Here is a 14741-nt window from a genome sequence, read left to right on the forward strand (position 1 = left end):
GGTGGGAGCTGAATGGTGCCTGCATGGGCTCAGCCGGGCAGACAGGTTGTGGGGCTCCTCTGCCCCAGCTTCTCTTCAGGCATGGGGAAGAGGGCTCACTGCTAGCACTGTGCACTTGGTAGGTGAAGGTACACCACTTACGATGGGGAAGCTGGTGTTTGACTCGTGGCCAGGGTGGTGATGATGCTTCGCTGCTAGTTCACAGGTCAGTTTACAGATCCTAAATGTGTTGCAGGCAGAGAGAAGTTTCTTGTACAGCACATGCTTCCAGCCAACCATGTCTGGCCCGAAGTAAGTGGTGGCAGTGGCAACAGCAGAACACAGCTATAACATCATTGAACACTTAGAAAAGGAAATTAATATTGGGCTATTTCAGTTCCCTCAGGGTGGGTGAGCATCCAAGGGGTGTCCTAGGAATCTGGGCAGAGAGGGTGGGTAAAAAGGCATCCTGTGATGCCACTGCCACTGGTGTTTGTGACACATCACTGCAGGTGGCTCATGGGCTGCTGTTGCAGAGGTACACAAAGGTGGTGCTGGCCCTGCGCCCTGTGCTGCCTGTTCTGTGGCATTGTTTCTGAGCCCTCACAAATGGCATTGGTCCTGTTGGGTTCCCTCCCTCCTCCACACCCCTACCGCCCACTGCACTGCCCCTACCAACAGCTCTGCATGGTTCAACACCCGCTACAAGGCAGCCATAGGTCCTCTGCTGACAGGTGCACACCACGAGCTCTCCTCAGATGTAGTTCAGTGGTGGCTGGTAAGTGAGGCAATGGGCAGGAGCTTGTTCCTCTTCCCAGGCTCCCTGAATCTGTTTGCAGTGGGGCAGGGTCAAGAACAGATATGATGGGGATAGAGGGATGCAGAGATCCCAGCTCAATCCTTCCTCCCCTTCATATCCTGCCCCCTGGGCTGTTTTGCACCCTTTTCCTAACATCCCATCTGTTTTTTCTGTCCTTTCCCAGGTCTCTGCTAGGAGGAATGGGGCTCTGTCTCCCTTTGGGCTACTGGTGGAGGTGCTAATGCTGCATGTCACTGTGCTTGTTCCCCTAGACCCTGCAGGGTCCCAAGTGATATCCAGCTCCAGGCCATAATTCAGCAGCTCTTCAATGTCTTCTGGGCCCTGACAGTCGATGTGTGGGACCCATCTCACTTCAGGACTTGTGCAGTGGTGGGAAACTCCAGGCAGCTGAAAGAGTCCAGTCATGGGCTGCTAATTGATGCTCATGACTGGGTGCTGAGGTGGGTGACCAAAAGGGACTTGGTCTCTCCCTGTCTTCTGAGAACCCCAGCATGCCCCAGTCCCTGTCCATGCTGTTGAAATCTGCCAACACAAACCCTGCGAAGGAGGTGGCTCAGGCTGGCTGACCCTGCTTTCCGGAGCCCTACATCCTGGGACACACAGGCCTTGTGTCACCCATATCCACTCTTTGCTGGCTAGGGTGGCCTGCTGTCCCTGCCTGGTGGGACCAAGAGCCTGGGAAGATGCACCTTTGTTTTGGGACGCACCATCCTGCTGTCCTTTAGGATGAATGACGCAAAGACCATTGGCTTTGAGCTGGATGTTGGCATGAGAACAACCCATCTCTTCATGTGTTGCATACAGGTAAAGCCTTATAGAATAAGAGCCTTGTTACCCTTGTAAAATCATAGATTAGGTCTGCTGCATCAGCTGGGTGTAGCTAACAGCTAGGCTAGGAAGTTACTGTGAGAAAGGAACTGTACCTGTGAAAACAGAGGCTCTAACTGTGAGAATAATTCTGTACCCATGAAACAAGAATGTAAACATCATTAGAGAGGAAAGTTTTTGACGGACACATACACTAGCAACTACTAAGCAATGAAGTGATTTGCAGTAAGTTACCAATTAGAATGAAACATGATGCCTTTAGAACTGTGATAAATATGATAAATAGGAACTGTGAACAATAAGGATTGGGCTATTGTGCATGAAGAAGTGTCTTGTCCATTTCTACAGCGACATTCATGTACCCAGCGGAGTGCAGTGAACCTAAGGCCTGATGTTCACCTTGTCCTTGTCCCCTTCAAACCTCCGGACCTGTAGCGGGTGACCAGTGTCTTCTCCACCGGAGAACTCACACGGTGTGTCAGCACTGGAGGATGGTGTCTTTTGTGCTGGAAACCCTGTGGATGGTGCAGTGTGATCTGGGGATTCTAGTGCCTCACTGGAGACCTGGCATGAGTCCTGATGGCGCAAAAGGTACTGAGCATCCTTCTGCCCTGCACTTTGAGATAGCTGGGCACTGACCTGTCCCCACAGGGCTTAGGCAACCTGCAGTACCATACTCCTATGAGTGGGATGGCAGCTGTGCCCACATTGGGGCCATGGGCTTGATGCGTCCCTTCCTACAGCCAGGCCAGGGGATGCTGCTTGGCCAACTCAAGGGGTGAGAGATGCCACTGGGCTGGGTGCTGGGAGACAATGGATACCCTCTGCAAAGAAATGGGCCCCCTCAGCAGTGGGTGTACTACATGACCACTGCTCGCCTCTGCTTTTGAAGCACATGTGAGAGTTAAACAGTTCAAAGGAACAAGGTAATGGCTCCGTGCACTCCAGCTCCTCAGGGGCAGGCAGAACTCTGTTGGGCAGTGAGCCAATGGCTGCACTGTGTTGGGCTGACTGTCCTGTTCCAGCATGGAAAGCACCATATCACTCCACTCCCCACCCAGGTTTTGATCCTGAGCCCAGCTTTCCTCAAGTACATCCATGACAACTGGACATCATGGGTGATAGCCCTCCACTGGCTTCACAGCCCTGCTCTTTGCCTTGCATACCTGCCATTAGGTGAGCACAGCCAGTGGTACCAGATGCTGCCACTGTACCTCCCCTTGCATTGCTTGTCCATATGCTTGTAGGATGCCCCAGTGTCCACATGACATTGGCTCGGGCTGGCATGCGCACAGGTCTCAATGTTTGGCTTTGGAGCAGACAGTGAAGGGAACTGGCACCACTACTGGGAAAAAACCCACTGGTCTGGAGCCTTTCGCAGGATGAGAGCCCATGACACTGATGTTGAATTCAGCCTCTTTGAGAGATGGGTACATGAAGGCAGGATTGTATTTTACAACTGATGCATTTCCAAGAAACTGGAGCCAGCTGTTTGGCCAAGAATGGGCCAAAGGACACTGCCAGCAGCTGTCCTGGCTCTTTAGCTTGCTGCTCCACCCCACCACCTGGGCTCACAGACCCTGCAATTCGTAGGGTTTCAGTACTGCTTGTGCTGGTCCTAACAGCTGGGTACTGTGGGTGCCATTCTCCCATGGCAGTAGCAATGTTGTGTTTAGCTAGACACAAGGTGGGCACAGTTCTGCCCAAGCTGGTTGGGAGGGACAAAGGGGAGATGTTGGGGCTGGAAGTGGGCATGGAGCCTGTAAGCTGTTGTGTATGGCCCTGCAGGGCTGTGAAGCCAGTGGTGGACAGCAGCTGCTCAAATATGGCTGTCCACAAGACAGAGCTGGTATTTCCACCCACAGATGGCTTTTAGGGGAGGTCTGTAGTTGGTCTTAGGAAAGGAAGATGCCCTCCTCACCCTGCCCAGTCTTTTACTAAGACTTTTATTTTTACAGTCCTTAACTAAGGGAATATTTTTTAAATTGCATCAAGGAAGAATAAAAAGGGAAAAATCAAACATGGTGACAAGAAGACAACAGAATCAAATACATTTGAAATGATCTTATGTTGAATAAACTTTGAAAACACATGAACCACCACTTCCTTTGCTTTTTGACCCCTTACAACTTTGAAAAGGCATCCCTGCAGAACATGACCCCCCTGCAGATCAAGACTGCAGACCCTGGGCACTGAGCTCCCCAAAGAAGGTTTTTGTCCTCCAGAGCAGGATTAGCAGGATTTCTTTTATCACTTTCAATCACTAACATCCTTGATTCAGACTCAGCTTTATCATGGTTCTTAGTCACTTGGGCTTTCAGTCTATTAAAATCACCAGAACTCTTGGACTCAATATCCTCCCTACTGATAGCAGAAGCCTGTATTACTTAACTATTAGCTTCATTAATTTTCTGTCTCTCCAGATAGAATCTCCATTTTGGTGTCTTCGATTTCTTCTCTCCACTATTTCCAGTTTCCCATGATGAGTACAAGTATTGCACCTTCACCTTCCCTTCACCTTTCTTTAGGTCCTCAGGTCTGCTCTGGGCAATAATCTCCAATGCTTGTCCACTTTACAAGCAATTGGCTTTCCTATCAAGGATAAGCCAGTCCTAGATAGGAAACAGTGATGATAACTGTTTCACTGTGGGTTTAATTCTTGCTGCATTACTTCCTTTCACCTTCTCTCTCCTCCTATTCCTATAAATTTAGTTACAAAGCTGACATGCACTGATTAGCAATTGAAGCTGTTCAGGTCACTTTTTGATCCAGAGAAACATACAGATACTGTGTTCCATTCCTCATCCTGTAGTAGTACTATGTGATCCTGACCCACTGGATTCATTAAATAGCTTTGTAAAAAATACATTTAAAACAAACCTGCTTTTCAACATTCTTGCTTGAAGATGATCATTCTCCTTACCCACACCACAAATTGCTTCCCTTTCCAGCTGAAAAAACAGTTTTTAGACTCTCCGGTTTATAGTTCAACTAATTAAAAACCCCAACCACCTACCAAAACCTGCTTCAAAATAAATTGTAAAACAGTATCTGATCCTGTGCCTGTCCAACTGCTTGGACCAATATTAGAGTCATACCAAAGCAAATCTAGATCTGAGATTTAAGAGTAATCAATCTGTTTTACATCCAATAGGCAAGAATTCACAATTTTTTTTTCCTCATTATTTTCAAATTTCTCTCAGTATAGTTTCAGATACCAAACACTTTACTCACCTGTGTAATCATTTAACATAAAAAAGCCCCATCATCATCACAATCTCTACATACTTTGCCACAATGCAATGTGTCTTTTAATTCTTATTTCCAATTCATATCAGGACTAGTTAAAATAATTTAATTATTCTTCCATATGCCTTACTAGAACAAGAGAGGATGGAATTTATTTGAAAATATATACCAAGGGGAAATGAAAAAAAAATCCAATTAAAAAAATCAATTAAAATTCTGGACACCTTTTTTTTCTGAAACATCAACTTGCATCTTTCAGAAGAAGAACACTGGGAGCTCCCCCAGCACAGAAAGTACATCCCAAATGCTTAGGCTCCCCATACATTCCAGGATGGCTGGAAGGCAATAGATGGGATTCAGCACGTTTTTACGAAGGTCTGACATACAGCATCAGCGCACCCTGAAACATTTAATGGAAAAATTAAAAATCCCTGATGGTGTTGCTAGAAAGCTTATTTGATAGCAACTTCAATCCATTACAGGTCTCTTGACAATAAAGTACATTATTCCCAGAGGCAAACAGAATGCAGTATCTCCAGCATCTCTGTTGAGAAGGGGAATAGAACTGGAGGAACACGGACTGACACAAAAAGAGTGTGACAGTAGGGCCTGCAGAGCCAGATATGATAGCTAATCTTTATAGCAGCAAGGTTCAAGTTGTTCCATCCACAAACTAAGGCCAACGAATCAGGGCATATGAGTAGTTAGGGCCATCTGGAAGTTCCAAACCTCTTCTGTGCACTCTCAGAAGATCACTTGTGCTTCAAAGAGCCTGTTCAGTTCTCCTTGGAGGCTTGAGTGGGTTACTTTGTTTTGTTTGTTTTTGTTTGTATGTTTGTTTGGTTTTGGTTTGTTTGGTTTTAAATGGGTTGATGCCATTGCTTATTTATGTTGTCTTCCCAAGTTCAATTTTCTTCTGGATGGCACGTGCTGAGTGATAGATCAAGGAGTCAATGAAACCGGCAACTAAAGGAAAAAACCAAAGGGATGAAGTCAGACATGCCTCAAAGACAGAACAACTCCCAAAGATAGAAAACACAAACCCTGCTGCCAGAGGAAAGGAATCCCAGGTCCATTAGACAGAAAAAGGTTCTGCTGCTGCTGTTGCCCCTCAGAGCAGTAAAGTCCTCATCTCTTCAGGACAGACAAGACCCACCCTACAGGACAGAGGTGATCATGCTTCTCCAGAAAAGATCCCTTTTCCAGAAATAAAAGAGACAGGCTGCATCATGCATGTTTACTGATGACTGAGAAGAGTTTGGAGAGGAAGCTGATGTGCTTTACGCCACTTGTTGCCTTGACTCAGCTTGCAAAGGACTTGTTTCCCATTTCTTGCTCATTTCATAACAACTCTAAAAGTACCATATGCTGCCCTTTGAAGGATGCCCTTTATTGGAGATGGCAATGTACACCTACCAGACACAAAGCAATACAAACCACTACCTTTAATTCTTTCTGCAGTATTTTCCTCAAACCTCTCTAGCCCTGAAGAAGCCTATTAATTCAGTGTTTGTTTGTGATCACAGAAAAACTCAGAGTGGCCTACTGTACCACAAACCCCAGACAACCAAGGTTTTCACAGGACAGGAACCTTGAGCTCCTGCCAGGGAAGGAACACAAAGGTTGCTAGGGAGGTATTTTTCAATGATTGGATTTTATAAAGCTTCATATTCTTTCTTTTATTCAAAACTTCAATCAAAGGAATAAGTAAATGATTACCTGGCTGAATACAAAGACATTTCAATATGATACAAAGCATTGCAGCTAAAATGGGAACTCAATCCTCTGTTTCTTACTATATAATATGATATTCTTGGACTTAATATTTCGTCTATCATGCTTCAGATAACTCTTGTGTGGTTGTTTTGCCCTGAAATTATCTCTACTTCTGGAGTCAATTTGATACAGTTACACGAACACTGAGGTGACTTTAGAATAGCACCAAATCATCTAGGTCGGAAAAGATCTCTAAGGTCATAGAGTCCAATTGCCCCCAGCTCTGCCAAGCCCACCACTATACCACATCCTTAAGTGTCACATCTACACATCTTTTAGATTCCTCCAGGAAGGGTGACTCTACCACTGCCCTGGGCAGCTTGTGCCACAGACAACCCTCTCCATGACAATTTTTTTTTTCTAATATCCAATCTAAACTTCCCCTGGTGCAACTTGAGGCCATTTGCTTTCATCCTGTCCCTGTTAGAAGAAGAGACTGACCCTCATCTGGCTCCAACCTCTTTTCACATAGCTGTAGAGAGCAAGAAGGTCCCTCTTGAGCTTCTTTTTCTGCAGGCTGAGCACCCCCACCTGCTCCTTATCAGACCTACGTTCCTGCTCCTTCCACAGCTCCATTCTCTTCTCTGGACTCGCTGCAGCACCTCCATGTCTTGCTTGTCATGAAGGGTCCAGAGCTGAACCCAGGATTCAAGGTACATCACCAGTGTGCAGTGGGGGACAGTCACCGCCCTGGTCCTGTTGGCCACGTTATTGCTGGTACAAGTAATTGACCTTATTGGCCACTAGCTGATTTGATCTCTAGAATACAGAGAGTCTAAGCATGGTGTATGGCAGAAACATGAATTGGCTGTCAAACCCAGTCAGTGCTAAGGGGCACTAGAATTTGTCATGAAAATAATTTCTGAATTACTTTTCAATTCAGAGATGAATAGGATAAAATTAATTGCAGACAGAAATTCTGTTTAATAGTATCAGGTTAATTGAGCACTGTGACACCTCAGATGATGGGAATCTTGCAGATAAAGGTATGATGTTATATACGTAATTGATACAGAAGTTATGTGACACAGAAACTGGTTTCTCAGGTCCCTGACCACATCTTCAGGCTGGCCCTTAACACCCACATGTCTGACTATGAGCACCCTGGATTACTACCTGGAGAGCATGGCTGCACCAAGGCTGCTCCCATGCACAGAGCTGAGCAGATGCTGATTAGCTATTCCAGATGCCAGCACTAAGAGTGAAGTGCAGATACTCAGATGTATCTGCAGGAACCTCTGAGCCTCTCCTCACAAGACCCCATCTATTCCTTGCAGAATACTAGCTGGAGGTCCTATGTCTGTGAGCAGTTTGATGTCTCTCAGATATATATTATGCCCATGGCAACCTGGATTCACACACTTCAATGGTGTTGATTCCACATGAAAACAAGTATCTACTTACAGACCCAAGCTGGCCAAGAATGCAAGTACAGACACTTTCATATGGTCTGTGAAGAACAGCTTTGTTAGAAAACAAAATGTCCTGTAGATCATCAAAATGAAATATTATGACAGGTCTACAGGTCTAATTAAATGAAATGCTGTAATAGGTCTATATTATCTACAGCATCTTGTAAGCCTCCAGTGCTAGCTACAGTCTGATGCCACTCCTGCAGCTCTGCAGAACATGTATCACTTCCCAAGGGCTGAAATAATCTCTCTCAATTGAACAGAGATTTATTACTAGACATGCAGACTTTAGAAAGTGTAAGATAGTAAATATTTACACTTTAGAAAGCAAAATGATTGAAAGGTGCAATACCTGTAAATATGCCTCCAACAATGGCACAAACTCCAGTGAGAAAGTGAGTAAAGGACCTAGAATTTGAACAACCAACATGAGCTCAGATACCAATGTCAGGTATGTAACAATTAACTGATAATTCTAATAATATTTATCATGTCATATAAGTATGCATTACCTAAATAGTCATAGCTAACAATTCTCAAATTAAGGAATTAATTAACCCCTCCTGGCTACAGAATGGAGTTTGTCACTGCTACTTTTAGTCATCAGCACTAAAAGAAGTACTGAATTTATAAACTTGAAAGATGGGCTTTCAATCCCTAAGACATTCCTACCCAGTGAGAATGCACAGGAGGGTCACGCAACACAGTAATTAAATCCTAAGGACACATTAATACATTTTAAGATATAGACATTTTCTGCCCCCCATTACGAACCTCAAAGACTGGACAGCTACAACCCCTTCCCTTCCCCTGCAGTTGCATTGCCAGCCATTAACCCAGAGAGAAGAGGAGGTTCCACACTGGCTGGAAGATGTAGAAAAGTGATAGCAAATTCAGACTAAAGAACCAGTTGGACTGTGTGGGTGCTGCTGGTAAAATGGGTATGCTATGTAAATCTAATCTTCCCATTAGAAGTCTGAACCAAGAACCATTATACCACACTTCTGCTCCTTGCACCATTTTCCTTTTCCATCTTGATACATAGCAACAGAAAAAATCCAGACCACAGTTCACATGGAGAGGAAGGGCATTGGTGAGCGCCTCTTCCTTTTCACTGGTTGGGAAGGGGCTTGGATGAATTTCAGGCATTTGCACTATCATGTCAAAATGACGATGAAGTTCCGAGCTATGCAAAATTACAAAATCAATGAAGGATGAACAAAATAGAATGAAAAGTCTCTTACCTGTGTTTCTCTGTCAGCTTCACCATCATGGGTGAAAGCTCATACAGCACAAAGACACCAGGCAGACCCTGGTCTCCCAGTAGCCCATTCGCTATTTTCTCATGTCGTGTAACTGAGAACTGGTTAGTTCTTACCACCTACCAGGAAACAAACACAGTAAACATTGTTTTGCCAACAGGGAATAGGAAAGGCTACTAAAACATGCGTTCAGTGAACCACATCAGTGTGGCCCTGCCTATGTGGGCAACCTGACAGTGGTTAGAAAGAGTCATGAAGAGCTCTATCAGGATCAAGTATTTGCTATCAGGTCTATTTTTACTATAGGCTACTGGTAAAAGCTGCAGCTAGCCCATGGTATGAAGGAAGCATATGACCCAGGCTGGACTATTTGGTCTCTGCTGGCACACAATAGCATAAGCTGTCCCTCTCAACCCCGAGTCTATGTCATCCTCTGCAGGACCAAAATGCAGTCTTGTCAAGCATGCTTCAGGAGACAGCACTGATAACAAAAGGCCATAAATAATCAAGAGTGAGAAAAAGGAAAATAATACATAGAGGCAGGAGGGTAGAGAAAGACAGAGATAGCCTGTCTTCACATAAATTAAGATCACCCTTCAGCATTCTTCTGTGCCCTGCCATTTTTCTACACATTGTTCATACTAGCCCTATTCTTAGAGCAATTAAACTGTGTTTCTGTAAAATGAAATTATGTTCTATCATCCCTACTAAGTTATCTGACACAAATTACAATCCAAGTGGAGAAAGATACTATCCAGGTTTCTTTACCGAATTCCACACTTGGGGTTTCCAAGTACTGAATGTACAATATAGCCCCTGGTATACATCTGGCAACACATCTGGATCCACAGTTACTGTCAGCATCAAGAATATGAGAAGAAAGTGAAGGCTTTCACTTGTCAAAGTAGCAGGGAAAAAGGTACTTACTTCACCATCTACTTTCCTATACACAGTGGGGACCACTTTGACAAAATATTGAAACATCATAGAAGCTATAAGCAAACAAAGGGAGAGACACAATTAATATAAAGCCATAAGCTGGAAGCTTTTCACTGACAGGTCAGGTAGACACAAACTAGTTTTGTTCAGCTTGTCAGGGAACATCTTTCTGCACAACAGCTGCTGGAGGTTTTCAAGGACAGTAAAGTTAATGTCTGAAATGTGTCTTCCTTTCGCCAAAGTGAATTTCATTTCTGCTCCAACCAAAACCAAAACTCATGGCAATTTGGCCTTGAATAAATAGAAAAACTAATTGTACAAACTTGCTATAGCTTTACCAGTAAAACTTCTTGCAAATTCAATTCTAGTCCAGGAAAATGTCTTAACAACATAGCCCTAAGAAAACTTACTCAGATCTAAACGAGTATGTCATATCAACTTCAATTAACATTCCAGTTTATTTTTGTAGAAGCATGGCATTTATTGTATCAGAAGATGAAAAGGAAGATCTGGACGAGTGAAGAAAAAATAGAAGAATCCCTTCTGTTGCCCCAGACCAGCCTGTTCCTTCAGTTCTCTTAAGGATAACACAATGCAAGAAAAAAGCTATTTTCTATGAAATTCCCTAGAGAAGACTATCCACCCATTTCTACAGCAGAAGTAATTCTTGCATATGGTATCTTTAGCTGCAATAAACATAAATTTGACCTGCAATCTACTGCTCCTACTTCTTTACTGGAGCACGTCTTCAGAACAAATTCTTCAAGAATTTATCAACTGAGGTAAATTTCCCTGAGGCTCAGGATGAAAAGCTTGAGCTTATGCAGAAATTTACCAGTCAGCTACAGGTCCTCCCTCTCAGATAGTTTGTTACTTCACAGAATAACTACAGCATCATAATCATACAGAACATTATGACACCTTTTAATTTTTTTGTACTTTTTTTCAAATGCCATCCTCTGATTTGGGTACAAGGATCAAAATCAATGGTAGAAAACTTTAAAGAACAGATTCAGGTAGGACTAACAATCCTATCACCACTTCAAAGCAAATTACATCTTTCTCCAAGCTTTATTACATACAGTTCCAATTACCTTCAAAGAAAAACTATCCAGACTTCAGTGGATCTAAAAAAAACCACCTCTGCAATGGCATGTAAAGGACCTTTCATAGAAAAGCAGGCTTGTGGAAATAAACTTAAGCACAGCAGCAGCAGGAAGAAAAAATTGTCTCACAAGCCAGCAAATCTGGAGCTATCAAGAAAAGATCAGCAATATTTCAACTTCATTGCAGCTTTTCAAGTTCTTACTGTTGGGTATGTCAAGGTCAGGCAGACACCACAGCTCTCCAGCAACTACCAATTAGGCCTTTTTTGTCTACCTAGCATCTTCTGGTTCTCTCTCACGGTAAGCAGTAGTTAGGCCTGAGGTAGGCCTTTAATAATGATACGCTGTACCTGCTGTTGTGCATTCATGAATGCTGAACAGAGATACCTTTCAGAAAGGTCACAGAATCCAAACATGTTGGCAGATTTCTTCCAGGCGAATGGAGACAGCTGCTCCAGAATGAGCAAAAGGTGGAGGAGTCACATTTCACATAATACTGTCAGGGTTTTTGTTGAAACTGAGAACTTTGCTCCCGTTCTCTTCTAACACTTATTAATACAGACACTTAAAAACAGACTTCTTTCAGCTGTCTTTTACCTTGCTGTGCAGTGATGGCTGTCCCATCCAGAGGGTTCACAATGCCTGGATAATCCCTTCCAAATGAGAGATGTTTGATATAGTGCGTCATATTGATCTGAAATGGAAATGCTAATAACTCAAATAGCTGCGCAGCACATGAGGGGTAAGGTAAGGGGCCTGAAGGTCATAATTGGTATATTTTTCTGAGCGTGGCTCTAGAACAGAGACAGGTGCTCCTTTTCTCTGTGTATCCCAACAGTAAACTCCAACACATTTGCTCTTCTTTTTTATTCATTGGAGATTTCAAGACAAGGAATTTCTCCTTCTCCTGCTCGAAATCTACAGATCTCAGTGCCCTTTCCTCCCATCTACGGAGCAGGCTCTCCCACCCACTCCTCTCCCTGCAATAGGAGCACATGCTATCAGCTGCCTTGGAGGAATAAGTATGAGCATTGTCTGCTTTCCTCCCAGCACAAGATAAACTCCAACAGATCCAGCAGCAGTTGTGACAATATCAACCTTAAGAAACTGTGAAGCATAGATTAAGGAAAAAGGCAGGCTCAGGAAGAGAGACACAGGCTTGCCAAGCAGCATGCAAATGTCATAGAATGTATTTCAGAACCCTCTGTGAAAGCAGGACCCAGGTTTTGCTTAGACCCATAAAGCCAAATCTGCAGCAATCTAGGATCTCAATGTGGCAATGGCAGGGAATTCCAGAAGGAAAATAGACTAAAAGAACTAGAACACTGCCGTAGGAACACTTACATTATCAAGTCCAAAGCTCTGCAGATCGTGAACTGTAATAGAAAAATAGTTAGCAATATAGCTCACATTGTCATAGCAATAATATCTCTCTCCCATATTCTAGCAATAAGGCAACTCCTTTCATTTCCATCACAATCTAAAATGGCAAGAAAATTGTCTGGGTTTCTCTCTTGCTTGCATAGTAGGGCGTGTGACAGATAAAACTGCTGTAATACCCCTCCTTACACAGAGCCACCGCTAGAATGAAAGAAAATAAATTTAATTTGGGGTTACTTCAGCTTAGGTATTCAATCCTCACCTTCATGTATTCTTCATCTAGGGCAAAAAAAGACCCCAGAGGTCAGAAAAGAAAGCTTTGCTGTTAGCTACACATAACTTCTCTCACTACTGTAAAACACAGAGGCACAACAGATCTAAACTAACAAATGAGCAGAGCACATGCTTTAATATAACATGCAAGTGCGCTTAAAAATCATCATCATCTTGGTAACTCTTAGCACTCTGCCTATCAGTCTTGCTACTGCTGCCCAGAGAACATACTAGGAAAGGAAAAGTCTTTGCAGGAATGGTCCGAGCAGGTATTTACAAACCTCTAGTAGGGCCACAGTGACTGTCACCAGTGCTGGGATTTGGGGAATTTGGCCTGCACCTCTGCCCTTCCCATATGTAGCAATGTGACAATCCTGGCAGCACCACACACCCCTAGAAGCGATCTGGCAGATATGGTATGGGGATTTTTGAAAGAGTTTTGAATGAGTTAGAGACTGTACCTCTGAGTTTTTTAGATTATGTGATTTATTCTTCTTATCTTCTACATAGGCAGGAAGGGTGAGTTTGGCTCACATCTTCACTGCATGGCTCAGAAGGTCACAAGACCTCTAGTTACAAGACTTTTAAAGAATTTATTGACTAATAAAACACTACCAACAAGGATATTTATGTTTTTGACCCAATCCTTAAATATTTTGTCTTATGGACTCATGCTACAGTGTAAACTTTATTAGCCAATCATGTTATGACACATAAACCTACAGTACTGCATGCTAAACCTCTTGTTTACCTTTGTAACTACTTTTTTTTTTTTGTATCTTAAACTCCAAAACTCTAAACTGTCTTCTATTTAGCTTAACGTGTCTCTGCTTTAAACTATAAATCTGCATTCTCGCTCCCAGCACCTAAGTTTGGAAACCTTTTCCAGGGTCTCAGATCAAATCCTGGGTTTAATTCTAAGCTTTGGCTAACAGGCCCAAAGTTCTGAGAGTTCCCTGCATTTTGGATTCCAACATCTTCCCATTCTTTTAGTACTAAGAATACTCTTTTGATGGCTTATCTTTTGTGCACTGGAGTAGGTAAGGTACTGCTATAAGTATAACTATGATGACAATCAATATATACATGCTTATCTTTAAAATCTGTGGGAGGCAATGGTTATCTTCTAGTTTGCTACTTAAATGACTTTATGCAATACCAGGAGCATCAGTCTCAGGATGAAAATCTAGATTGCAACTCCATTTCAGTATCACTCCTACCAGGTTTATCCAAAGTCATACAATCAACTCAAAGAAGCTAGAGTCTGTGGCCATTTTAACAGGTAAATTCATGTGCTCAGGAAGGCAGACTTCACCTTTCAATTTAGCAAAGTAAAACACAGTTCAATAATCGTGGGCTATTACTTTAGGAGCTAATGGAGTCAGATCACCAAGTGTTTCTACATTATTAACAAAGATTAGAAATGCGGCTCCCTTGAGAGCCTAGCACAAGAGACAAGTTGCTGTGTTGATTTGGCTCAGCCTGGTTTTTGGTAGTGAGGGGAGGGCCACAGGAGTAGGTTCTGTGAGAAGCTGCTAAAAGCTTCTACCATGTCCAACAGAGCCAATCTCTGATGGCTCTGAAGATGGACATGCTGTTGGCCCAATTAGAGAGGCTGGCAATGCCTCTGTGATGACATAGGTAAGAAGCAAAATTTAAACACGCGTGCGCGCAGCTTTCTCCAGGGGTGTTGAGGCGCCACGGCTGCTGCCGTCCT

At 43.4% G+C, this 14741-nt stretch overlaps 1 protein-coding gene and 1 pseudogene across 1 annotated transcript in view; one reads left to right on the forward strand and one right to left on the reverse strand.

Annotated features, from left to right (window-relative positions):
- Window positions 1-277: 277 nt before the first annotated feature.
- Window positions 278-3090, forward strand: LOC102035711 (annotated as a pseudogene).
- A 466-nt stretch (window positions 3091-3556) lies between these two features.
- Window positions 3557-14741, reverse strand: part of ERGIC3 (ERGIC and golgi 3) — a 26339-nt gene continuing 15154 nt past the window's right edge. The window contains exons 6-11 of the mRNA XM_005428404.3: window positions 12716-12747; window positions 11969-12065; window positions 10254-10318; window positions 9309-9445; window positions 8417-8472; window positions 3557-5842 (exon numbers count right to left, since the gene is read on the reverse strand). Of these exons, the coding sequence (XP_005428461.2) occupies window positions 5763-5842; window positions 8417-8472; window positions 9309-9445; window positions 10254-10318; window positions 11969-12065; window positions 12716-12747 (467 nt within the window). The 3' untranslated portion in view covers window positions 3557-5762. The remainder of the gene's footprint in view (window positions 5843-8416; window positions 8473-9308; window positions 9446-10253; window positions 10319-11968; window positions 12066-12715; window positions 12748-14741) is intronic.

This window comes from Geospiza fortis, unplaced genomic scaffold, assembly GCF_000277835.1.
Source record: "Geospiza fortis unplaced genomic scaffold, GeoFor_1.0 scaffold657, whole genome shotgun sequence".
NCBI classification, from domain to species: domain Eukaryota; kingdom Metazoa; phylum Chordata; class Aves; order Passeriformes; family Thraupidae; genus Geospiza; species Geospiza fortis.